A 25,997-nucleotide genomic window follows, 5' to 3' on the forward strand; every position below is an offset into this window, starting at 1 on the left:
TGGAGCTACAGGGGATCTGGTACCTTCACAGACATAGATTCAGGCAAACACCAATGTTTATTTAAAAAAAAAAAGTAGAAAACCTTTGGCTTACTTGAGTTATAAGTTTTTATGTTCTCATCTTTTACTTCTCCCATTTTAGAAACAGTGCCGGGCGACGGTGGCACACGCCTTTAATCCCAGCACTCGGGAGGCAGAGGCAGGCGGATCTCTGTGAGTTCGAGACCAGCCTGGTCTACAGAGCTAGTTCCAGGACAGGCTCCAAAGCCACAGAGAAACCCTGTCTCGAAAAACCAAAAACCAAAAAAAAAAAAAAACAAAAACAGTGTCTTTAAAGTGTGCCACGTTTTAATTTTGATAATGTTTACTTGAATGAATTTTTGGTTATCCTAGAAATACTTTCCTAACTCTAGGCCTTGAATAGTTTCCTATCATCTGAAAGTTTTATTGATTTTTTTTAAAGATTCATTTTTATAATTTTATATTATGTGTAGATGCATGTGAGTGCAGGCACCCTCAGAGCCCACAATCACTGGATCCATGGAGTGGTTCTTTGGGAGAGCAACAAGTATTTTATCCTCACGTTTTATTGTTTTAACTCCTAATTTAATGTGTTCATTTTGAGTTAATGCTGTCATCTTGTGGGGTAAGGGTTCATTGATCTTGGCTGTGGATGTCTAGTTGTTCCAGTACCTTTTTATAATTTAATTTAACTTTTTATTTCATGTACATTGATGTTTTGCCAGCATGTGTCTTTTTTTAAAAAAAAAAAAACTTCAAGAGGGTGCCAAACCTCATTTTTATTGGTCATTGAGTAGATGCATTTCTTTTTTTTTTATTTATTAAAAATTTCCTCCTCCCCCTCCCCCCTGTGTCTTTCTTTGTAAGGGAGGCAGAACCTCTGAAAAAGATAGTTGTGAGCTGTCATGTGGTTGCTGGGAATTGAACCCCGATCCTCTGGAAGAGCAGTCAGTGCTCTTAACCACTGAGCCATCTCCCTAGCCCATCCAGCACCATATTTTTACGGTGTGTTCCCCTCCCAAGGCAAAGTGTGTAGTTTGCAGTGTGTGGTTTAGATGCTGCTATGAATGGAATTGTGCTCAAATTTAGGGCGATTTTGTTATCAAAATACAACTGAGGTTTGTATTCTGGTTTTAACCAGAAAATTCATTATTTTGTTTATTCTAATGATTTTAGGTACATTTCCAGTGCTTTCTATATAACAGGACAGAGAAGAACATATATTTCGTCTGTATTCCTTGTCTTGGGGATAGTGTTTATTTGCCCTCAAGTTTGGTGACAGTTGATTATTGTAAAGGCTTCTTGGCTTATTTATAGTAAGATTTTTAGTTTCTAATTTATTTTCTTTATGTCTGGAGTCTTATGTTTGAGTTTAGGTTTTGTGTTTCTTTTTTTGTTTGTTTGTTTTTTTGAGACAAGGTTTCTCTGTATATCTCTGCCTGTTTTGGAACTCAGGGTAGACCAGGCTGGCTTTCAGAGACCCACCTCCATATACTTCCCGAGTCCTGGGATTAAAGGTTTGTGCCAACACTGCGCAGCAGGTTTTGTGTTTCTGAAATCAGGTTTTGTAATGGTAATTGGGTTTTCTAGAAGATGCGTCTCTTCCATGTACATTCTCAGAGTTGTCATAAATTATAACCAGGATTGGTGTAATATCTCAGCTGGTGCAGCTCCAGCCATGCAAGCCTATGTTAGATTCTTAGGACCCACATAAAGGTGAAAAAAGATAACTCCACAAAAGCAGAATAGAAACAGAAACCGCTCTTTGGTCCCTTGTTATCCTGAGACCCTTTGACTGGACATGTTTTAATGTAGTTTTCTTTAATTTAGGACTACCAAGATGTGTTAGGGTAGAGATTCTTTTATTTTTTTTTTAAACATCTTCACGAATACTGCTGCTTCTATTAAATATTGGAGGTGAGGATGTAGCCCACTGGTTGAGTTTTTGCCTAGTATTAATGCCCAAGGTTTAGTCCTCAGCATGTAGAGGGGAATGTATGGTGTGGGGTGGATGTGTCATTGGGTAGTGCTTGGGTGAGCCAGTGGTGACAGAAGACAAAACCTTTAAACAGCAAGCACACACAAAGGAGAACATCTAAACACTTAATTCTCTAGAATGTTGCTTTGAGACACTGTCTGAATACTATTGGAAATGGAAGTCAGAGTTAGCTTTTAAGAGTACTGTTAATTGTCCTTTTCAAGAATGGCTCTCAGATGCAAGCACTACTTACAGTGATTTGTACACAGGTACCTAGGGGTGGAATAACTATTAGGGCTTGGACACACGTGCGCTTTGTTTTGTTTTTGACATTCCTAGTATAAGAGCGATTTGGTCAATAAATACTGAAATCTGTTGTTTGCTAGATGTGTTTCTAGAACAGGACCAGAGAAGTGCAGATTTTTTGGTTTTGTTTTTGGAGCTTCAGTTTTAAGCAAAAGTTAAGGTATTACTTTAATGTATGGAGAAATACCTGGCTCATTCAGAATACATCATTAAATTGCCAGATTAATTACCCGAGAGCATTTTTTTCCTTTCAGATCTTTGTATATACTTCTTTTCTTATTAAATCTGAACAGAAATATATAATTTAGAGGCATGTTAGCTATCATTCCCTCTAGCTTTTTGAATAGTGTATTAGTATATTTTTGGCCATAGTAACAAAGTCTAGCTAATATTTCTTCAACAGTATTGCATGTATTAGTGTGCATAACTGGAAATTGAGAGGGCATTGCTGAGGATTATTTGTTGCTTTATTTGACTTTTTTTTTTTTAATATCAAGGACCTGGCTTTCTTTCAGCATACCTTCTGCCTTTGTCAGTGACCCGCTGACAGGGTACCTGACATTGCTTTGACAGTTGTGTGCATTTGTGCTGTTCCTTCCTAGGCATGCTTATTGTGACCACCACATTTGCAATACCTGCTGTTCCTCCGACCTTGTGACCATGTCTTTATCCTCTTCTCCCCAAACAGAGAAGAATGGTTTCTTACGGCAATAGAGAACAATCATTAGACTATTTTTTTTAATTTAATATATCCATTTGCATTCAGAAGTGCTGTGGAATGTGAGGACCTTAGCAGCTTTCTGAAGAATAATCAAAGTTGATGTAACTGAGTCTGAAATAAGTCATACACAGCTGTGACTTTAGGGCCAAGGGCCTTGCGTTCCATTCTGGCTATTAGAACTGTATGTATTGCAGTTTTGGATGACAGCTTTTTCTTTCAGACTTATTATTTCATATTAGATAAATATATTGTTGAGAACCATAGGAAACATCCACAGAAGAACTAAGTATAGATAGATACTCAGGAGCTGTGATCCACAGTAGAACTTGAGCAGTAATCGTTATTTTAGGTTTAATTGTTTTGACTGAGACCTAGACTTTGGAAGCTGGGTCCTGGAACAAGTCAGGTTTCTTCTGTACTTGCCATTAAATGCCATAACAGGTACTGTTCAAAGCATATGGAGGTAGCAATAAGTAGTTCTGGTCAGGGGCATTGCTCTTGGATATGGGGTTGCTGCTCATCACCGTCTTTGTGGTTGATATGGTGTTTCTCAATACTTTGTTTATAGTGATTGGAGGAAAACAACCTGGTGCTGGGAGGCACCTCAGTGGTAGACCTTTCGGCTAGCATGCATAAGACCCTGATGGCAGCCTACTGAATGGCATGGGGAAAAAAAAAATTAAGACATGAACCAAGCTGGGTTTAGCGGTTCACACCTTTAATTCCAGCACTTGGGAGGCAGAGGCAGGTGGCTCCCTGAAACTGAGAACAGCTGGGGTTACATGGAGAAGCCATACCTTTGCAAAACCACAACGAAAACTATGTGAACTGTAAGAATGATTGAAAAGCAAGTGTTCCTGTTAACTTATATGCTACTTTGTGCTTGTGTGCACATTGTCAGTTGGAGCCCAGTGCTCCCCCCGTGCATAACCTCTACCACTGACCCAGACTCCAGCAGTTTACTTTTTGTTAAGCCCTTTGATCATAGTTCTGTCTTACCTGTTTAGGGCCTCATATTTATACCGTATTCGCCAATCAGAGCAGCAGTGCAAGTAGCATGGAGAATCTTTATTGTTGCATAGTGTCAGGCATTGTCCTGTGGAAGTTGTTAATAGCTGCCCACTGATGAGGACCTTGAAAACCAGCCCTCTGCCTTAGATGCGAGCTTTCCAAATGATTCTTCAAAGAACAGCTTCCCAGAGTTTCCTGTACATAAATTCCTTCTCCTTACAGCAAAAATAAGTGCTTTCTCTACCCCTGAACTACCTCACTCGTGTTTGTGCTGATCTTAAAGGGGGGACTTGAGCTGGGAATGAAGGTTATTTAGGAATGGTGTGAGTTCCTGTAGTGCTGAGTGGACAAGCTCAGAAGCCTCAGTGTGCTTTGCATTTCCTGAGTTCTTACTACAGGTGCTCTGCCCCATTTTACTTATTAAGGACATACAATGTATTGCTCCATTCTTTTTACTTGATTTCATTTTCTCCTTTTTAGGTAGTGCTGGGAATTGAACCCAGGGCCTCACTTATGCTAGCAAGTGCTCCATCTTTGAGCTGTATCCCCAGTACTACAGCACCAATTTTGCTATCAGTGGTTAAAGCAAAACAACCACCAAACAAACAAAAACCCCAAATAAATACTTCTTTCTCAATCTTTATGCAAATGTTTTCTTCTAGATTGGTAAGTGGGCCTTATGAAAGTCACAGTAGTAGTAGAATTGTCTGATCGTAAACAGTGGCATGGAAGAAGTGAGGTCATACAGGCTTGTGAGGGGGACAGGAGTGGGTACTTTTTCCTTTTAAATGAGGTTCCCCTAAACATGGACTCAGGTTTTTGTGTTCTGTAACCAACAGGAGGACTCACAAATGGCAGTGGAAGATACATCTCTGCTGCTCCTGGTGCCGAAGCCAAGTACCGCAGTGCAAGCAGTGCCTCAAGCCTCTTCAGCCCCAGCAGCACTCTGTTTTCTTCCTCTCGGCTGAGATACGGGATGTCTGATGTCATGCCCTCTGGCAGGAGCAGACTTTTGGAAGATTTTCGAAATAATCGGTACCCTAATTTACAACTACGGGAGATTGCTGGCCATATAATGGAATTTTCCCAAGACCAGCATGGGTCTAGGTAAGGACCTGGCTTTGGTAACAGCATATCTGAGATTTCTACCTTAAATTCCATTTCTCAGATAGGTATATATCTCATCATAAAAACATAGTACCTTTTGTGATTCACAGTATGCCTTTGATGTGCCTCCTAGTCTCTTATTTCAGAGGGATATGGGCATGGGACAGCCTTCAAATATTTCAAAAGAACTTTTATTTATCTGGACGATGGACTTTGAGCAAACTCTTTACATTTATGAGCGCGTAGCCTGTGTTTCTAGAATCTCTTAAAGTACTGTTGTTTGCCACTGGGCATGGTGGTACATACCTACAATTCCAGTACCCAAGAGGCAGACTCAGGATTGCCACAAGTTCCGCCATCTTGGTCTACACTAAGACCCTGTTTTGTTTGTTTTTTTTTTTTTTTAAAGATTTATTTATTATGTATACAACATTTTGCCATGTATGTCTGGATGCCAGAGGAGGGCTCAAATCTTCTTACAGATAGTTGTGGGCCACCATGTAGTTGCTGGGAATTGAACTCAGGACTTTTGGAAGAGCAGCCAGTACAATTAACCACTGAGCTATCTCTCCAGCCCAAGACCCTGTTTTATATACACCACCACTAAAAGTTGTACCTGTCTCTATATTTGAAGAAACTGTCTTCCCAGGAAGCCCTGTGCATGCCCTGCAGTAACATCTGTTCTAGGGGAGACAGACACTGTCACATGATAATGTAGATTCCCGAGTTCTTAGGAGCACTTGCTCTCATCCCTGCTCTAGAAGGGAGAGCTCCGGGAAATCTTTGCTCTAAGGGCTCCCTAGAGGTACACATGGGGTTTAGGGACCCAGCAAAATGAGATGATAGCACTCACTCCTTACCCTTCTCATAGCTGTTGTGGTTTTTCTTACTCTCTGTGTTCAGGGAAATTCCTAATGGTCTCCCTGCTCTGTAGCTTTTGCTAGCTACCTCCTCTGAGGAGTGGAGGCCAGGTACAGAAGCAGCAAAGTTTTCCTATGTGGTCACCCGAGTGAGTTAACTGAGTAACACTATTTTAGACACTTGGCAGATAGAAGGTATAGAGTGAGGACCATGAGCCTTAAGTATCCAATGAGGGACTGTTTTCTAAAGATCAATGTTAAGCAGAGCTGGTGCTTTCGTATATGTGCCATCCTGTAGTCCAGCACAGTAGAACAGGAATACACTTTTGAAAGTTGGACCATGTTAGGGGAATTCCCCCTTTCAGAAATCTTTTCTCTGAGAGCTTGAGATTGATTTAAATAGCCCAGCAGCCCGGCATGATGATGCATCTCTTTAATCTCAGCATTCAGGAAGCAGAGGCAGGTGGATCTCTCTGTTTTCTAGGCCAGCTGAGTCTTCATTGTGAAACCCTATCTAAACAAACAAAACTGACTGCACTTATTGGGCACATGGGCCGCATGTTGTAGAGTTGATCTAACAGGTGATGCCCTTCACACCTTTGCAAATCATCTCTGTGTGTGGTTTGATTGCCCCTTCACTCTGTTCTTCAGATTCATTCAGCTGAAACTAGAGCGTGCCACAGCAGCTGAGCGCCAGCTTGTCTTCAATGAAATCCTCCAGGCTGCGTACCAACTTATGGTGGATGTGTTTGGAAATTACGTCATTCAGAAGTTCTTTGAAGTATGTCTTTGTTCTTTCTGCCCTTTCACTTTGAGAATCTCCAGAGCATTTGATTTCTGTTGACTTTTTGAAGCACAGCTGTTCATTTCAGCCTTTAAAATGAAGTGATAGGGTCTTGAAAAGATTTTTCGTTTTTCTCCAGTTCTTTATCCATGTTAAATGCCCATCCAGATGTGCTCTGGAGGTATGGTTTAATAGTTGTCTCCACGTGGGGCCCAGTCTGGTCTTGAACTCACAGAGATCCACCTGCCTCTGCTCCTGTCTTCCAAGTGCTGGGGTTAAAGGCACGCACCACCATGCCTGGCCTAAAGAGATTTTTTTTTGTTTTTTGTTTGCTTGTTTGTTTTTTTTAAATCATGTTTATTTATGGGGGGAAAGTGTGCCTAAGGAGGCCTGAGACATTGGATTCTTTGAAACTGGAGTCAGTCCATTGTAAACTGCTTGGTGGGTGCTGGGAATCAGACTCGGGTCCTCTGAAACAGAGTGATGCTTGTTCTAACCACTGAGCACTGCCTCTCCCGCCTCCAGCACAGTGGTTCAGAGGCTTTAGCAGAATTACAATAAGACATGGTGGGAGTGAGGACTTGGCTTTGTACACCAGGCTCAGTGATTCCATTGCGGCCTGGAGTTGTGTCTCTGGGGGGCTTCTTTTGGTCTTAGCTCCTTCTTTTGCCCACTAACTTGGGTCATGGAAGTACATTAGTGATGAAGAATGTCTGCTTTCTCTAATGACTTAACATTTCAAAGACTTGGGATTTATTTTTCTTTTCTATTTTTATGTTGTTAATATTGTTGTCATTTATTATTTATATTTATTAACAATGTTTACCATTGCCAGCAGCTTCAAGCTGTTGGATGTCCCAATAAATTGAAAGAACCAGGTGTGGGGACAGTGGAATTCTAAGGTTATCTGCAAATAAAGAAATCTACAAATTTCTTCTGGCTCTTATTTGTGAAATGGTTTTAGAGTTGCTTTCTTAGACTTTACCTGCCAACTTTCCTCACATACACTTAGTTCTCCAGCTTGTGTCTCTTGATTCTGGACTGTCTCTGCTCTGCTATTTTGTCACTGATACTAAAGTGCTGTACCATGTGCAGCTTGGAGTGTCAGAACAAATGTGACATGTGACCATGTGATTGGGAACAAGCCAAAGAGCCTCACTAGACAGTCCCATGATGGTTCTAGTCGCACAAGAGCAAAGAGGATGCAAACCAGCCCTTAGGAAAACACTGTATAGTGTAACTTTTTGGATTTCTTAGCTTCTCCTTTCAAAGGCTTCCTGTTTAATAGCAACCCTAGAAAGACAGCAATTCATAAGAATGTTGTGTGTACTTGACTTGCACTTGGCAGACTAACTTAGGTGAAAGGGCTTGCCAGCCCGACCTTTCCTTGTCCACGGGCTGCCCTATACAGCACAAGTTAGCACATCATTTCTAGGCATGTTGAGCCTTGAAGCCAGTCCCATCTCTGCTGCTGGTTTTGGAATAACAGGATATGGCTCCTTCCATTTAGAAGTTAATGCCTAATTCTTTAGGGCATTAAATATTTTTTGCAAGATGACCAAGACATGGCTGAGCATTAAAGAAAGTTCCTCAGGTCAAAGCTTTAGGGAACAATGGCTTTTTAAAAGGCGTTGTTGACCCTAGGAAACAGGGCAGCAAGAAGTTGAGGCTGGACACAACACAGGTTACAGAAAACTTTTGTTTTCTCTGGTCTTTCTTCTTCATTTATGTAATGGTGTCTCTCACATTATGTCTAGTTTGGCAGTCATGAACAGAAGCTAGCTTTGGCTGAGCGCATTCGAGGCCACGTCTTATCATTGGCACTGCAGATGTATGGCTGCCGAGTTATCCAGAAAGCCTTGGAGTTTATTCCCTCAGACCAGCAGGTAATTGTAAGTTTCTTTTTCAGTTTTCTCTCGGTGTTTCTCTGTGCTGCGTGCAGTGCACTGTGGAGAATGTCATTGTGGAGTATCTTTGCTAGGTTATGTGGGTGCTTGTGGCTTTCCATCTGCAGAGCAAGCAGGATTTGCCCAGTTTGCAAGTTTCTAGTGGATCTGGTGTTTTGTGTGAAAGAGTTTACAGCATCATCTCTTTGACCAGTGAGTAGCCTGAGTAACTGCAGTTTTACAAGGAGGATGTAAACACATAAAATGCTGCTTAGCATTCTCCTCAAGTAGCACTAAACTTTCCAAGAAACCTGAAGTGAGGTTCAGCTCACTTGCAATCTCCTTCACCATCCCTCTTGTTCACTGATCACATGCTCGGGCCTGCTGTGTCAATGGGTGACATGGTGATGACAAAGGCCTAGCTGGTCCTTGCTGCTGACCCACAATGTGGACAGGACAGTGGAAAATGGTGCTGCTCATGGAGGAGGCCCTCACCCAACCCATGCAGAATCAAGGCTAGGGATAGTTAGACAGGAGAAAGGGAACAGAGGCCCAAAAAACTAGCTGCTGTGAGTGGGGGTTGGTAGGGGAGTCATCCAAGAGCCCTACAGGTAGGGAAAGCACATTGCAACTGCTTGTGCCAGGTGGTGCCAAGGCCTCTGGCCTGCACCCCTTAGCCTCTGTGCTCTGAGCTCCCCCAACCTTCCCAGCGGAGGGGTTGCTGTTGTCTGGCAATGATGACCCACTTGCCCTCACTGAGGACAAAGTCCGATAATGAGAATCTTTATTATGGACTCGTTCTGAGCCAGGCAGAATCCCACCAGCTCTGATTCAAACCCATTGAACTACCAGCCAGTGGTGCAGATGGTGGCAGTTGAAGGTTGGTGGAGCCCAGGGCACGTGGGGTGCATCTTGCAGTTTGTTGCGTCTTATAGCTAGGCTCTTGAAGATACTGTGAAGTGGGTGAGGTTAGAGACATAGCTCTGTGCCTGACTTGGAGCATTGAAAAGACAACACTGTCTAGCTGAGTATAGAGGTACATAGTGATCCCAACACTTTGGGAAACAGAACCCCAAGTTTGAAGCCAATCATAGAAGGCTAGTTAGGAAGACCCTGCCCCCAATCTCTAAGAAAGGTGATATTTGTATTGACAGAAAGATCCAAGGCTAGTTTTCGTTGTTATCTATTATTCACTGAGATGTTATAAATTTTAATGACCACACTATTGTGGCTTTTTGTTGTTGTTGTTGTTGCTGCTGTTTTCCCCACATGGAAGTTTTTTCTCTTGGATCATGATGGCTACTTACTAAAAGAAAATAGCTGCTCTGACCCTTTCTATACTTCTCTCCTTCCCTTCCTCACTAGCAAGTTGTCTTTTTCCAGGCTCTATTGCTCTTCCCACCCTCTCTGTCCCTCTCCCCAACTCTTCCTCTTTTACTTTTACGGCAACACTGGGGGTTAAAACCAGGGCTTTTTACAGGTTGGGTGTGTGTCCTGCCACTGGCCTTGGAAGTCTTCTGCCTAAGGTGGCTTCCTGAGCAACTGAGTCATGGGTTTGTGCAACCAGGCAGGGAGCTCTTTCTTATATTTTCCTTTCTCTGGTCCAGTTCCTCTGGTGCCTTGTGCTGAGTTTGGACTGTTCTGCTGTGGACTGTATATTTTGTTTTAGGAGATGAATTTTATCCTTTCTATGTCTCCCAGGCAGATGGTTCTTCTCTCGTGCTATGTTAGTAAGTGTTCTTTTGTGATCATGATGTCTTCTGTTAGCTGATATTTCAGTTACTCTGGAGTCAGTGCCTCTGGGATTCACTCACACTGTTCATGAAAGGTGCCTAGGTAAAGTTGCTTGTGGCATTCTAGCACAAATACAGAGGAGCACAGAGAAGTTAAAGCCCAGATGAAATCAGTAGGAAAATGGGGAGCAACTCCTGCCCAGCCAGGTTCGGCATTTCACTTTAGGTATTCTGAGGCTGGGAGTCTCAGGGAAAGATTCCAGTCAAAATCTAATCTGGTTGCAGTACATACCCTGACACACTGCTTTTGCACTTTGTCTACTTACAGTCTGTATTTGCTATTTGGACACAATTAATGAACTGGGAAAAACCATTTCTGCCGACTTTAATCAATGTGCCTTGGTGGAAAAATCACAGACACTGGTAGTCACAGAGTGACTGCTCTGAAATTGTATTCTGTGGCCCTTTGTGTTTCCCTCTGTCCTTTGATGCTACTAAAGGAAGCTGGCGGGGGTACTCTTGGAGACATGTGTTCCCTGTGCCTAGGCTAACCGAGAACCTCTTCGTTCTCCAACAGTCATCTCTAGGAATTCACCACCACCGCCACTTCCTCTGTCTCTATAGATTTAGTTTTTGGTGTTTTGGGCTTTTTTTTTACTCTATAGACCAGGCTGGCCTCAAATTTGAGGCAATCCTCCTGCCTCAGCCTCTTAAGTGTTATAATTACAGGGTCGAACCATCATTGACTTTCCTATAATTTTAATTATGTGACTTCGCCTGTAACTTCTTTTGTTGCTGGGAGGGCAGCATGGGATTATATAATTGACAGGTTGTTTCCCAGCGAATCCTGGCTGCATCATTGCTGGCAATTGCTTGGGTTTGAGGCTTCACAGTCTAGGTCTTTTTGAACAGGCTTTGTAATTCGTCTGCTCCGTGGCTGCGTAACATGATCTGTTGGGTGGAACTAAAGTACCAGTTCTTGGAGTTATTTCTCACCTGTGCAAATTCTAGATCAACCCTTCATATTCGTGTGTGTGTGTGTGTGTGTGTGTGTGTGTGTGTATGAAGCTTACATGATTGTCAGGATTTGACAATATGACAGTGTGATGAATCGTATATTATCAATCCTGTGCATTTCATATAGGTGTTTTTCTATTTGAAGATGATGGTAGTTTTTTATTCTCACACATAGCCCAGGTCAGCTTGAACTTACTCTGTAGATAAGGCAGACCTTGGACTCATGGTCCTCCTGCCTCCCTCTCCTCAGTGTTTAGATCACAAGGTGTATCACTAAACACATTTTTAAAATAGGACTTATAGGTAGCATAGGATATGTGTGGCATATGTTGTGTGGCAGCTCTAGTTCTGTCTTACTTCCTGAGACTTGGAGTTACAGGTGTGCTCCACACTACAGCTGGCTGGTGTCAATGTTTTTAGAGTCTCAGCAAGCCTTTTCCAAGTTTGATATCTTTTAGGTCCCACTTGTTTTCTCTTGCTTTGTTGTTGCATGACTATAGTTGACTTAATTTACTTTGATTGGCATGTATCTGTGCAGTGCTTTGCTGCTTGGTAGGGTGTGGGGATTGTCTGGGTGTTGCTGGCTATGATTCTGGTATTGTCTTTTCTCTTTGTCTTCCATAGAATGAGATGGTACGGGAGCTAGATGGCCATGTCCTGAAGTGTGTAAAAGACCAGAATGGCAACCATGTGGTTCAGAAGTGCATTGAATGTGTACAGCCCCAGTCTTTACAGTTTATCATTGATGCATTCAAAGGGCAGGTAAGTAACTTGGGTTCATGTCATCAGCGTCCATCTCATACATAGTGCACTCTGTAGTCAATTTCAGTGGTGTCAACCTGGCCCTGTTAACAGGTCTTTTCCCTTCACTCTCAGGGAGTCTGTCATGGAGTACATAGCTAGCAGCAGACCTGTTAAGATGAATTTAATATTCGGAGGATTAGTTTTACATGGATAGCTATTCTTATCTGTCATCATCAGTCTATCATCATACAAGACCCTTACTTTACACCCCTCCCGGCAGCGTTCCTTTGTGTATCCCTGATTATTCTGAAACTAGTTCTGTAGACCTGGCCAGCCTCAAACTCACCGAGATCTGCCTGCTTTTGCCTCCTGAAGGCTGGTGTTAAAGGCGTGCTTCATCGCTGCCTGTCAATCTTTCACTTTCTCATGCTATCACTTTTCTGAGTGCCTCTAAATTAGGATAATTGTTAGTTTGTTTGCCAAAAATAATACCTTCCCACCTTGGGGAAGTTACTGGGACAGAGTGGTAAAACAAAATTCCTTTTTAGGTATTTGAATCTGGACTCTGTGGATTCTTTTGGGCATATGAATCTGAAGTACTGTTCAGTTTAAGTGGAAGCATGATTTAGAATTCTTTCAGAATGGGGATTCCCACATCGTTGAGAAGAGTCAGACCTTAGGGGTTATTGGGAGTTTCAGGATTAGTAGAGCAGAGGGTGGCCCATTCATTCACTGAGACGCTATATTATTCGAGCTGGAGAGGTGGTTCAGTGGGTAAGAGCACTTATTGCTTTTGCAGGGGACCTGTATCCATCACCACTCATTACTATATTTATTTGTAACTAGTTCCAGGGGATCAGACTCCTCTTTTTGGCTTTGGTGGGGCACACACACATAACAAAAACTTTAAAAAGACATTAAGTAAAATGTACAGCAAAATTAAAACAAAGGAAAAAAATGATTGTCCTGCTTTTTTGAGGGAGTGATGAGGAGCTAGTGGGATAGCCAAGCACTCTACCATTGAGTTCTGTCTCCAGTCCAGGAGTTGAATGCTATCTTGTTGAACCTGTCAAAGTGTTGGCAGCTAAATTAAAGAACTCCTACAATCGAAGGAAACGATAGAGGTGGGGGCAGATGAGCCAAAGATGAATTAATACTTTACAGAAGCACAGATTAGCAGTTGATAAGAATAAGTCTATTCCATTAGTTAGGAAGAAAGTACAAAATGAGACTCAGAAACAGAGAGTTCCTACCATGCAGTGCAGATTTGTGCTTCAGGAATGTGAATCAGCCACTTGGGTAACTAACCAGTATCTTCTTAGATTTCAGAATTTGTATTTCTTTGATCCAGTACCTTGGTCTAGCTAACATTTGTATCTGGTGAAATACTCACTTAGCATGTTTTAAAACTGCTGAACAGTTTCCACACAGAAGTAAAAAATAAAAAATAGGTTTTTTTGTTCGTTTGTTTGTTTTTTTATCCTTTTCCCGAGACAGGGTTTCCCTGTGTAACAGTCCTAGCTGTCCTGAAACTAGTTCTTGTAGACCAGGCTGGCTTCGAACTCACAGGGATTCACCTGCCTTTGCCTCCTAAGTGCTGGAATTGAAGGCGTGTGCCATCACCTCCCGGCTGAAAAATAAAAATTTTTTTAAAAGGGGGCTGGAGAGACTGTTCAGCATTAAGAACACTGACTGCTCTTCCAGAGGACCTGGGTTCAATCCCCAGCACCCACATGGCAGCTCACAACTGTCTGTCTAACACCCTCACAGATATAAATAGACAAAACACCAATGCACATAAAATAAATAATTAAGCAAACAAGCAAGCAATGCAGATGTCTGGACCAAAATTTAGGTTTAGAAGTGCCATGCTTTGCCAGCAGCATGCCTGGAAAACGTTCTAGACATGCAGTGAATGCTTAGAAGTGGTTTTGGAAACGCAGTGAGTGAAATAAACTGCTTTAGACCATGAACAGGCACAGTGTCTTTTCAAAGCTCACCTTAAGTAGCAGGTGCAACCTTAGGGCCCTATAGCAAATGAGAGGACAAACACTTGGTCTACTAATTGACACTCGAGGTCCACAGCACTCACCTCATGTGAGATGTATTATTGTTCTTCAGAGTCTTTTTTTTCCCTTGGTGATTTGAGGTAGATTCCTGAACCTCATAATCCTCCTGTCTTGCTTTTCTGACTGCTAGGATTAAAGGCATTCACTGCCACGGGAGTATATTTCCTTACATCTAGGAAAGGCCAGAATCAAGATTGGGTGTGTGGGCTGAGGAAGCAGCTCAGTGGTGGGACAATTTTTTTTATTCCTCTTAAACCTAACAGTGCCTCAGCCAGCCTTGTGTGTAGCTGTGTGTTTGTATGAAAGCATTCATATATGTTCTCTGTTCTTTGTGTTGTGTCTCCCTATGCTGAATGTTGTCAGCCTTTGTCCTTACAGGTTCAGATGAGCACTTTATCAATGACCTCTCTGTAGCTTTCTTATTGTTTTGTGTGTGTGGTGGGTTTTTTTTTTTTTTCCCGTTTTTGAGGCAGGGTCTTACCTCTGTCTTCCCTGAAGTAGATCCCTGTCTCTGCCTCTAGAGTGCTGGGATTAAAGGTACTGGCACACTTTCTCTTCCTCCTGTTTTTCATCCTATGTTTTGGAAAGGCAGTTGATTGACATTCTTGATTCATTTTTAATTTTTCATGACAAGATTTCTCTGTGTAGCTCTGGCTGTCCTGGAACTCACTTTGTAGACCAGGCTAACCTTGACTTTAGAAATCTGCCTACCTCTACCTTTGGAGAGCTGGGATTAATGATGTATGCCACCACTGCCTGGTGTTGCTCTTGATTCTTGACTAAGTGGATTTTTTAGTACCTTGACTCCTTTTCTGATTCATTTTTAGACTTCTTGGAAGAGTTCATTTTAGCTAATTTATACACATATATGAATTCCTAAAACAACCCAGGAAATGGTTTATTAGCTCATAGTGGGTTAAACTTATCTGTGAAGCAGAGGAGTGGGGTTATAAAATAACAATACTGTCTTGGATATTTCTGCTCCAGGTATTTGCTTTGTCTACTCACCCTTATGGCTGCAGGGTGATTCAGAGGATCCTAGAGCACTGTCTCCCTGACCAGACTCTCCCTATCCTTGAGGAGCTTCACCAGCACACGGAACAGCTTGTGCAGGTACTAATGCAGACCCTTATGGGCTCTTGTAGGCCCAGAGTGTGTGTTTTGTTAGCAGAAAGTATCAACATATCATCAGTGTACTTCAGATCTTTGGAGCTTGTGTTCATCACAGCCCAGTTTGTGTTTCATGAAAAATAGGCAATGATTTGAAGCTCTGACCTCTGATTTGGAGTCTGCACTTAATTGTGTACCTCTGGGTCTCTGCTCCATTGGCCACACAAGCCAAGTGTACTAGTTGATTCTTCTTTTGGGATTTGCTTCTATTGCCGATAAAATAATGAATCCCGATTGTTTTGTTGGATGCAGATCTCCAGAAAGATGCAAGCTTTTTGCAACTTCTAATAGGAAACATTTTTTTCCCAAACACTTCTTTCCCCATTCTGAAATAATTATAGGCCTACTTTCTTGTGAAGAAGTTAGCTAGGAAGTAGGTGTATAAATATATAAAGAGAAATAATCTGTAGTCTAGTAACAATGTGTTCTCATTTTGTAATGAGAGGGAATAATTTTACTCCTGTCCATTTTAAAAATTGTTGCAGGTTCCTTCACCCTTAGATAAGCTGTCACAGTGCTGCATGAGTGATATATATTAATTATATGGAGGACCTAGTAACCCAGAGAACTGTTATTTATGTATATTTTCTTTGTTTTGTTGCTTCTCAAATAGGATCAGTATGGAAATTATGTAATCCAACATGTACTGGAGCATGGTCGTCCTGAGGATAAAAGCAAAATTGTAGCAGAGATCCGAGGCAATGTACTTGTATTGAGTCAGCACAAATTTGCAAGGTCTGTGCTCTGGGAAGTGAGGATTGGGTAGTATTTCAGCTGCAGAGTCTTGTTGTTGTTAGTCATTTCTCTGTCCCACCAGCCAGCTCCCAAATCATTACATGCAGTCTTACTATTAATTATGAAGGTTTGTCTTATAGCTTAGGATTGTTTCTGAGTAGCTCTTATAACTTAAATTAACCCATTTCTTTTGATCTATATTCTTTTTTTTAATATTTATTTTATTTATTTATTTATTTATTATGTATACAATATTCTGTCTGTGTGTATGCCTGCAGGCCGGAAGAGGGCACTAGACCTCTTTACAGATGGTTGCGAGCCACCATGTGGTTGCCGGGAATTGAACTCAGGACCTTTGGAAGAGCAGGCAATGCTCTTAACCACTGAGCCATCTCTCCAGCCCCTGATCTATATTCTTTTATGAGGTTCAGTTGCCTTTACTTTGTAATGCTTGTCCTGCTTGTTCTATGTTCTGCCCTTCTTCCCAGTATCCTCTGTGCCTGGGAATCCTGTCTAGCTATTGGCCTTTCAACTTTATATTAAAGCAGTCTGAGTGACACATCTTCACAGTGTACAAAAAGATTATTTCACAATACTTTTCCCCTAATTTTTATACTTGTTTATTTGTGGGCATTTGTCTGTGTGCTCGTGCACTGTACCGCTGTGCACATGTGGAAGTTAGATGATAGCTTGTGGGAGCTGGCTCTCTTTTTCCATCTTACAGGTTCAGTTTGTTGGTCATAGCCTCGAGTACAGTTAACATACGAAGCCATGTGTATTACCTGCTTTAAAAGTCAAGAAGTATACCAAGTGTGGCTTCAAAGACATTTCCTTAAAAGTTCTTTCCACTCCTTTGGAGTAGCCACTGAAATCTCCTGTGTGTTTCCTACCTTGGTGGTGGGCATTGTGAGATAGCCTCCACTTGCCTTCATCTTTGGCCCGAGAGGGGCAAGTTGCCAGATCTACGCAGGCCTCAACTTCTCAGCTTCAGAGCATCAGGCTTGGAAAATTCCAGCTCTGTGCCTTAGCTGGGCGCTCTTCTGAGCAGGGTTCACTCCTTCTCACTGCTCAGGGAACATAGCGCTGATTAGTTTTCTAGGATTTTCTTCCCTAGCACTTTCGTGTGATTTTTTTTTTCTCGACATATAGCTTTTTTTTTTTTTGGTCAGGGGTTTATATTGATGTTCATTAATAATTGCTTTCAATTAGTGAGATCTGTTGTAAAAAATCATTTCTTACAATTCTGTGTGTGTGTGTACTTGACTGAGCATGTACATTTCATAGTATCCATGTGGAGCTTGGATGACAACTTGCCAGAGTAGATTAGGTTCTTTTCTATCCTGCGGGTTCCAGAGAATGAACTCAGGTCTTCAGGCTTGGCAGTGTAAGCACATATATCCACCATGCCATCTAGCTTGTCTATTAATTTATGAGCTCTGTGAGTACTAAATTATGAGCGACCTAAATCAAAGCACTTAGTATAACTTAGTCTAGAGAAGCCAACGGGCAGCTTGCCTGCATGAGGATCTCTTTTGCGATTGCGCTTACTGAGTATGGTCTGTTTTGGTGGATTTGGCCTCTCGTTAGCCTTTTCTCCTTGAGGGTTTGGGACCTAGAGCTCTCTCCTCTTTGAGCCCTTGGCAAAGCCTCAACTTTCACCAACTCCCATGTACTGACTGTTGCTGGGTCTTGGGCTCAGTAACAGAGTGCACACAGCACATCCTTTTTGTTTATTTTTGGGATAGGGTTTGTGTATCCTCAGTTATCTTAGAACTCACAGAAGTTCACCTGCCTCTGCCTCCTGAGTGCTGCAATTAAAGATGTTCACCACCACTGTCTGGCTAGCACACTCTGTTGTTAATTTGTGCCCTGGGAACTGAGGTGAGGAATCACTCACTGTGTGGTGACTAGTCATCAGTCTGGCAGCCAGACATTTCATGTTAGAAAACTGTGCTAAGTGTTCACAAGTGATGACAGAAGGCAGGGCCTTCTGTGCTTCTGAACTGACGAAGTGCTGTGCTCCTGCTTGAAGTTCCTTCACTGAGCTCAGATCTCCCACCGTGGCCCAGTGTCTGGTATAACCAAAGGAGTTTTGTTGTTGAGCCTGAGCTTACAGATGCAAGGACAGCATCATAAGTCTTGGTGTGAGTTGAAGTAGTGATTGTAAACGAGTTGAGCTATTAGAAATCTCTGCTGTGAATCTCGCTATGAACTTTGCAAGCTTATTACTATCATCTGCCAGCAGGCCAGGGCCCCTCTCGTAGAACACTGGGGGCTCAGGTGATTCACTGTTGGACACCCCAGTGTTAAGACCAAAAAAGAACATTACAGAGCCAGACCTTGGGCAAATGAATTCCCATACGTACCATCTCTTCCCTCATTGTCCATCCTAAAACACACAGCCTAAGTGGGGATCTTATCTGATTGTTTCTCCTAATTTTCCTCATGACAGCAATGTTGTGGAGAAGTGTGTCACTCACGCCTCACGTACAGAGCGTGCTGTACTCATCGATGAGGTGTGCACCATGAATGACGGTCCCCACAGTGCCTTATACACCATGATGAAGGATCAGTATGCCAACTATGTGGTCCAGAAGATGATCGATGTGGCCGAGCCAGGTCAGCGGAAGATTGTCATGCACAAGGTAAGTACATTGGGTGCCAGCCCAGAGTGGGAGAAGGACCAGGTGGACCATGTTCAGATATAGCAGATAGTAGACAGTGGGCTTCTTTGTATTGCTATACCAGACTTGTTCTGTGCTTCCTCCTCTCACTGTGTGGGATCACTATGGTCTCTCTGTGTTTGTCACTTCTTTCCTCAACTCACAGTATGGGAGTCCTGGTTCTGGTTTTTGTTTTAAACTTTTTATCCCCCTTTTAGGGGTTTGGGTATTTGTCAGCATGGGACCCTGTGCACTGCCTTGCCTGCAGTGTTTTTGACACCTGTTTAGTGTGTGATTGTGCTGTGGTGCATGTCTAGGTCACAGTGATGTGGTCAGGTTTCATGGCAAGTGGTCTTTACTCACATAGCCATCCTGTTGGTCTGTGAGAAGCATATTTCCTGTTTTTGAATATTGTTTTGAGGGCTGAACCCAGGCCTGGTGCAGCCTAAACTAGCTTTCAGCCACTAAGCCACAACTTGGCCCTTGTTTGTTTATTTGTTTGGGGGGGTTGGTTGGTTGACAGAGCTTCGTTGCTTAGCCCAGGCTAGCCTTAAAACTATGGTCCTAGGCCGGACGGTGGTGGCGCACGCCTTTAATCCCAGCACTCGGGAGGCAGAGGCAGGCGGATCTCTGAGTTCGAGACCAGCCTGATCTACAGGACTGGCTCCAGGACAGGCTCCAAAGCCACAGAGAAACCCTGTCTCGAAAAAACCAAAAAAGAAAAAAAAAACTCTGATTCTAATTGGAATCACTGACATGCTATCACACTTGGCTGTGAGTGAGAACATATTTTTGTGAGGTAATTCCTTCCCTGGTCTCTGAGATCATCTCATCAGTTCAGGGTAGTCTACTTCCTGTGTCTCCTTTTCTTGTTTTTTTGTGTTCACTGATCCCATCATACTTTCCTGCAAAGGCCTGGTCTCTGCTGCAGACCCACAATGTGGACAGGACAGTGGAAAATGGTGCTGCTCATGGAGGAGGCCCTCACCCAACCCATGCAGAATCAAGGCTAGGGATAGTTAGACAGGAGAAAGGGAACAGAGGCCCAAAAAACTAGCTGCTGTGAGTGGGGGTTGGTAGGGGAGTCATCCAAGAGCCCTACAGGTAGGGAAAGCACATTGCAACTGCTTGTGCCAGGTGGTGCCAAGGCCTCTGGCCTGCACCCCTTAGCCTCTGTGCTCTGAGCTCCCCCAACCTTCCCAGCGGAGGGGTTGCTGTTGTCTGGCAATGATGACCCACTTGCCCTCACTGAGGACAAAGTCCGATAATGAGAATCTTTATTATGGACTCGTTCTGAGCCAGGCAGAATCCCACCAGCTCTGATTCAAACCCATTGAACTACCAGCCAGTGGTGCAGATGGTGGCAGTTGAAGGTTGGTGGAGCCCAGGGCACGTGGGGTGCATCTTGCAGTTTGTTGCATGTGGAGGTGCTAGGAGGCGATGTGGCAGTGTGTAGGAGGCGGTATGGTAGCATGTAGCAGGCAGGAGCTGGAAGCACAGCTGTTGCTGAAGCAAATAGCTAAACCTGTGGCGATAGGCAGGTCCTCAGAACTGCGTTGTCCTGGTGCTCACTGAGGGACTGTGCTCACAGGCACGGGAAAGCCAGGAAAAGCAGGGAAGAGAATAGAGTCTGGTGGAGTGGTGCTTGCAGAGTGCATGGTTAGAAAGAGGGCCCTTTAAGGAAGAGGCCACAGTAATGAAGACTAGGGACCTGAGAGGAGACTCTGTTTAATACTAAATTTACTTCACTTTATGTGTGTGCTTCAGCCTGCATGAGAAGGTCAAAAGACAGTTTATTGCGGGCTGGAGAGATGGCTCAGTGGTTAAGAGCATTGCCTGCTCTTCCAAAGGTCATGAGTTCAATTCCGGCAACCACATGGTGGCTCACAACCATCTGTAACAAAGTCTGCTGTCCTCTTCTGGTCTGCAAACACACACAGGTTGAATATTGTATACAAAATAAATAAATATAAAAAAAAGACAGTTTATTGCTGGAGTCAATTTTTTTTCCTCCTTCTATGTGGGTTCAAAGCATGTCAGGCTTGGTAGCAAGTGATTTACCCATGGAGCAAACACTCAGGCCCAGGACAATTGTGCCACCACTGTAATTTGGAGTAGGGGAAGCCATGAAAACAGCTGAGCTAATATAATAGCTGGTGGCATTTTTCAGATTGAAGAGAAGTGGTCAGTGTAAGCTAGAATCAAAAGGAGAGGGAGGGCCAGGAACGGCTCTCTCACCAATAGGGTTTGTGTTAGAAGAGTGGAAAGTAGCACCTCATGCCTTACTAGTCCAGGCTAAAAATGGAGTGCAGCAAAGCTGAGGAGAGTGGGGGTGGGGTCAGGGGAGAGGGAAGGGAAGGAGTGCTCAAGGCTGGGGGTCTAGTGAGAGAAGCCCTTGTTGAGGACATGGCCCTTACCACGTCTGGGGCTGCAGCACACCTGGATCCTTTGGATAGGCAAGCTTGGGAAGGTATGTAGATTGCTACTTAGCGCCCAGACCCCTTTGTTTCCAGCCATTGTCACTGAAGGTGCTAGGAGGAGATGTGCGGTTTCCTAGCCTTTGTTCTGTGTGGGTTCACAGCAGTTTCTAGAGCTCCTTGGCCCTTCCTTACTCTGAGCTTACACTTGGGCAGACAAACTGCTGGCCTTGTAGGCTTCAAGATGGGCTGCCACCTGTCTCCTAGCATGGTGCTCCTTGAGGTTTGTGAGCAGTGTGAAATTTTGTTGGGAACATTGTTAAAGTGCCCCTCCACCATCTTCTATTTTCTGTGTGGAAAGATTAGTAGGCAAGCAGCAGGGAGTCAGCACTGCTAAGTGTATAGCATGGCCCCTGAGCTTTAAGTGAAGCCCCCTCAAGTGAGCTGTGTGCACAGGAACAGGTCTAGGGTAGGGGCCACGAGAGTGCTCACAGGAGTGATCAGAGCTCTCTAGGTTGGAGGAGCACGGGTGTGGGAAGTGACTGATGCCAGTGATGTGTCACAAGTTGTAGGAAGAGTGAATCTGTGGGGTGAAATACCTATACTATTCTTTATTCCTAATTTGTCTGTGGCTGAACTACAGAACCACTCTGTATCTTCTTTTTCTCAGCTGCCCTGGCACAGCGTCAATCTTCCTTCCTTTGTTTCTATCTGTCTTTCCCTATTTATTTATTTACTTATTTATTTATTGGTGTATTAAGGTTTCTATTGCTGTGGTAAACACAATGACCAAAAGTATCTTGGGAAGGAAAAGATTTATTTCATCCTTAAAAACTCTTGGTCTACTCTATTATTGAAGGAATTCAGGGCAGGAACTGATACAGAGAGGCAATGGAGGAACGCTGCTTGCTGGCTTGGCTTGCTCAGCCTGATTGCTTATAGCACCCAGGACCACCTACCTGCCCAGGGGTGGTACCAGCCACAGTGGGCTGGGTCCTCCCTCATCAGTCATCAATCAACAAAATGCATCACAGTCTTGCTCACAGGCCAATCAGGTGGGGGCATTTTCTCAATTGAGGTTCCCTCTTCTAAAATAACTTTAGCTTTATCAAATTGACATAAAACCTAGCTAGCATAATCAACCCCTTGTCACCTTTACACACAATCGCATTACTTGTAAAGTGTAACCTTTTCTTTCCTGTTTATCCCCAGGAGCTCATATTAATACTAAGCTCACAATATAAAAAAATCTCAGTTTTTTTAAACCTCTGTGATCTTTACAAATACTTTGAAAATCTAATTTCTTTAAAATATCCAGAGTCTCTTAACTGTGGGCTCCTATAAAATCAGAATAAGTTAAATACTTTCTTATTCTGAGAGGGAAGAACCAGGGCAAAACCACAGTCCAGCAGTGTAAAGCTCAGTGTCAGACTTGTAGGACTCAATACCGGGATCCTTGGGTTACTCCAGGAGGCTTCAACAGCTATCCACAGCCCCTACAGTATATCTCCTAAGCTCAGGTTGGCTCCACTGCACAGCTGCTGCTGTTCTAGGCAGTCATCCCATGGCACTGGCATCTCCAAAATGCTAGGGTGTCTTTGTTGGGATCCACCTTTACCACTAACCCCTCCTGGGTACTCTTCAAGGATTCTGACCCTGCCACATTGGTGCCAAGTCTCAACGTCTCTCATGATTCCTTCAGTCTTCACTGCCACTCAGCCTGCACCTTCACCAGTGGCCTTTTATCCTCATAGTGCCAAGCTTCACCTTCTCGCCATGACCCTTTAAAACCAATACCACCTGGAAGAGTCTTTAAACATTATCAAGGTTGTCTGCAGCATGACGTGTACCCTATTGGCCCTTTCTGGACTCCACCTTCTGTGGAAATACTCTTGGAAGATTTGAGTTCACTGGTGCTGGTCTCCTTAATCATAGCCCCAGCTAGTCAGTAGCAATGTACCAGCAAAGCAAAGGTTTCACGTTAGTGGTGAATTTGAGTGTCACTTGAATGGTCCTGATAGAGCCTTTGCTTTCCCCTGAAGCTTCACAAGCCAGGTCTTTATCACCTGGACTGCTCACAGGTTCCCACAGAAGCCCACTGAGCTCTGAGCACACAATGGCTTTTCCAGCCCAGACTTTGGGTGCCACCATAAAATACTCTGTCACAGCAGTACCCCTGACCTGGTACCAAATTCTGTCTGACTTAGTGTTTCTATTACTGTGTTTAAACAGTATAACCAAAGCAACACGAAGAGAAAGGATTGCCTCATCTTATAGTTTGTTCATCAGTCAGGGAAGTCAGGGCAGGAGCCTGGAATCAGGGGCCGATTAAGGAACCATGGAAGAGTGCTGCCTGTTGGCTTGCTCCCAGTAATTTGCTCAGCCTGCTTGCTTATAGCATGAAGGACCACCAGTGCACAAGAAAATGCACCACAGATTTGCCCACAGGCCAGTCAGGTGGGGGTATTTTCTCGATTGAGGTTCCCTCTTCCAAAATGACTCTAATTTTTGTAAAGTTGACATTAAAAACTAGCCAGCGCAGTTGGTCACTGTTAATTGGAAGAAACCCTGTGCCTTGGAGAACCAGGGATCAGGTGGTGAGTTTAAGTGAATGGTTCCCCAAGGAATCCTCAGCTTCCAGGACAGCTTGGATTTCTGTGTGCAGGTGCTGTTCTGCCCTGGGTGGGTTCCCTGTCCTGTGTCAATGCTTAGGGCAAGAGCTCCTGTCTTTATCTCATGGCTTCTAGCAATAAGAGGACAAAGATACCTTTGTGGGGTGAAATGTGCACCATGCAGTCCATATCTGGGAAGGTGCTGGCAACATCTGAGGCCTCTCTGGCCCGTGTAACACACACTGTCCTCTTTAGATCCGGCCACACATCGCGACGCTTCGAAAGTACACCTATGGCAAGCACATCCTGGCCAAGCTGGAGAAGTACTACATGAAGAATGGTGTGGACTTGGGGCCCATGTGTGGCCCCCCTAATGGTATCATCTGAGCAGTGCGCCCATCCCCGCCCCGCTGACCTCACTGACCCTGGCAGATCCAACCAGCAACCAGAAATGCCCAGCGTAGAGTCAGAAGTGGGCAACGGTTGCTCCGGGATTACTCCCTCCTCCAAAAGGAATCAGTTCCATCCGTGGAAAGGCCTTTGTAAATTTCATTTTATTACACATGTACTAATTATTTTTTTTAATTGACTAATTGCCCTGCTGTTTACTGGTGTATAGGAACTTGTACATAGGTAATCAGTGTACATGGGAGGCCACATGCTTTGTTTTATGTTGTATCTATATTCCACATGTGGACACTTTCAGGGTGGTTGGTTTAACAAAAAAAAAAAGTTTAAAAAAGATAAAAAAAGGTTTTTAACTCATTTGCCTTGTGGCAAGTTTTGCAAATAGCTCTTCCTGACCTCCTCATTTTATTAAAAAAACAAAAAACAAAACTGAGAAATTTGAATTTTAGTTAAATGACCCCAAACTGGCATTTAACACTGTTTATAAAATATATATATATATATATACATATATACATATGAAATGGGAACGTTTCAGAGTCGTTAAAGCATCAGCCTGTGACACAGAGTTCATGACACTCTTTTTGGAGATGACCTCATGCTGAGGAAGATGGTGGCCGCAGATCCAGGTGGAGAAGGAGTCGCAGAGGCCCAAGGCCAGTGGTTGGGGCCTTGGGGTTGCTCTCTGTGAACACTGAGAAGCAGAATCTGATTATCTAGCATGAGTGAAAACCCAGCTCTGCTCCTGGTCTTGCTTCTATAGATACATAGTGTATACTTGTGTAGACTTTTGCATATATACGGATTTGTAGTATTTCCTGTTTTGATGTCTAATCTGTATCTATAATGTACCCTAGTAGTCGGACATCCTTTTGATTGTACAATTGTACATTTGTATACCTGTAATGTAAATGTGGAGAAGTTTGAATCAACATGAACACGTTTTTTTTGGTAAGAAAAGAGAATCAGCGCCCCTCCCCCCATGCACTCAGTGTATATCCACCTTTTATGGTCGTAGCAGATAGTGTTGTATATTGTAAATTGTAATTTCAACCAGAAGTAAATTTTCTTTTGAAAGAATAAATGTTCTTTATACAGCCTAGTTAATGTTTAAAAAGAAAAAAATAGCTTGGTTTATTTGTCAGCTAGTCAAGATGGTAGCGAGAGCCTTTCTAAATGTTACTTCAGACGATTCAGTTCACACTAGTGTTCTTTTTTTTTAATCCTAAAAAAATGTTTTGCTTATTTTGTGACAGTCAAGAAAGGACGTGCAGAAGTTTCGCCTGCCCTTCCCCGCTCAGCGCCTCCCTTGTAAAGTGACTCGCCCTCCGTTTTGTACAGATGAGCTGTATTTTGCATTTTGTCTACTTGTAAGTGAATGTAACATACTGTCAATCCTCGTTTGAATATAGACTGTAACACTACACGGTGTACATTTCCAGAGCCTTGTGTATATTTCCAATGAACTTTTTGCAAGCACACTTGTAACCATATGTGTATAATTAACAAACCTGTGTATGCTTATGCCTGGGCAACTATTTTTTGTAACTCTTGTGTAGATTGTCTCTAAACAATGTGTGATCTTTATTTTGAAAAAAATACAGAACTTTGGAATCTGAATTTGGTATTTGTGTTGTTCTCTCCACACCTGCTCATGGGAGCCCTGCTCCAGCCTGGCCTCGCTGTTGCCCCTAGGGCAGGCAGGAAGGGTGGCATGGTAAACTGGGGTTGGAACTGATGGCTCCTGAGCCTGAC

General features: G+C 43.3%; 1 protein-coding gene and 2 non-coding genes across 39 annotated transcripts in view; all 3 read left to right on the forward strand.

Annotated features, from left to right (window-relative positions):
* Pum1 (pumilio RNA binding family member 1) overlaps positions 1 to 24,652 on the forward strand; it is a 115,573-nt gene extending 90,921 nt beyond the window's left edge. For 6 of the 37 annotated variants that reach the window (XM_075945231.1, XM_075945232.1, XM_075945248.1 and 3 more), the window contains 8 exons: positions 4,877 to 5,144; positions 6,656 to 6,785; positions 8,546 to 8,680; positions 12,049 to 12,186; positions 15,225 to 15,350; positions 16,021 to 16,142; positions 18,595 to 18,787; positions 24,090 to 24,651. In XM_075945231.1, coding sequence (XP_075801346.1) covers positions 4,877 to 5,144; positions 6,656 to 6,785; positions 8,546 to 8,680; positions 12,049 to 12,186; positions 15,225 to 15,350; positions 16,021 to 16,142; positions 18,595 to 18,787; positions 24,090 to 24,221 — 1,244 coding nt within the window. In that variant the 3' untranslated portion in view covers positions 24,222 to 24,651. Of the gene's footprint in view, positions 1 to 4,876; positions 5,145 to 6,655; positions 6,786 to 8,545; positions 8,681 to 12,048; positions 12,187 to 15,224; positions 15,351 to 16,020; positions 16,143 to 18,594; positions 18,788 to 22,081; positions 22,405 to 24,089 lie in introns of those variants that run through there. The other 31 variants (XM_075945226.1, XM_075945227.1, XM_075945229.1 and 28 more) reach the window with 12 other exon arrangements.
* LOC142834500 (small nucleolar RNA SNORD103/SNORD85) lies at positions 9,402 to 9,484 on the forward strand. Its single transcript, XR_012907591.1, has one exon. It is a non-coding gene; the product is annotated as a small nucleolar RNA SNORD103/SNORD85 (small nucleolar RNA).
* LOC142834502 (small nucleolar RNA SNORD103/SNORD85) lies at positions 20,026 to 20,108 on the forward strand. Its single transcript, XR_012907593.1, has one exon. It is a non-coding gene; the product is annotated as a small nucleolar RNA SNORD103/SNORD85 (small nucleolar RNA).
* Positions 24,653 to 25,997: the final 1,345 nt, after the last annotated feature.

Source organism: Microtus pennsylvanicus, chromosome 13 (genome assembly GCF_037038515.1).
Source record: "Microtus pennsylvanicus isolate mMicPen1 chromosome 13, mMicPen1.hap1, whole genome shotgun sequence".
In the NCBI taxonomy this organism is placed as follows: Eukaryota; Metazoa; Chordata; class Mammalia; order Rodentia; family Cricetidae; genus Microtus; species Microtus pennsylvanicus.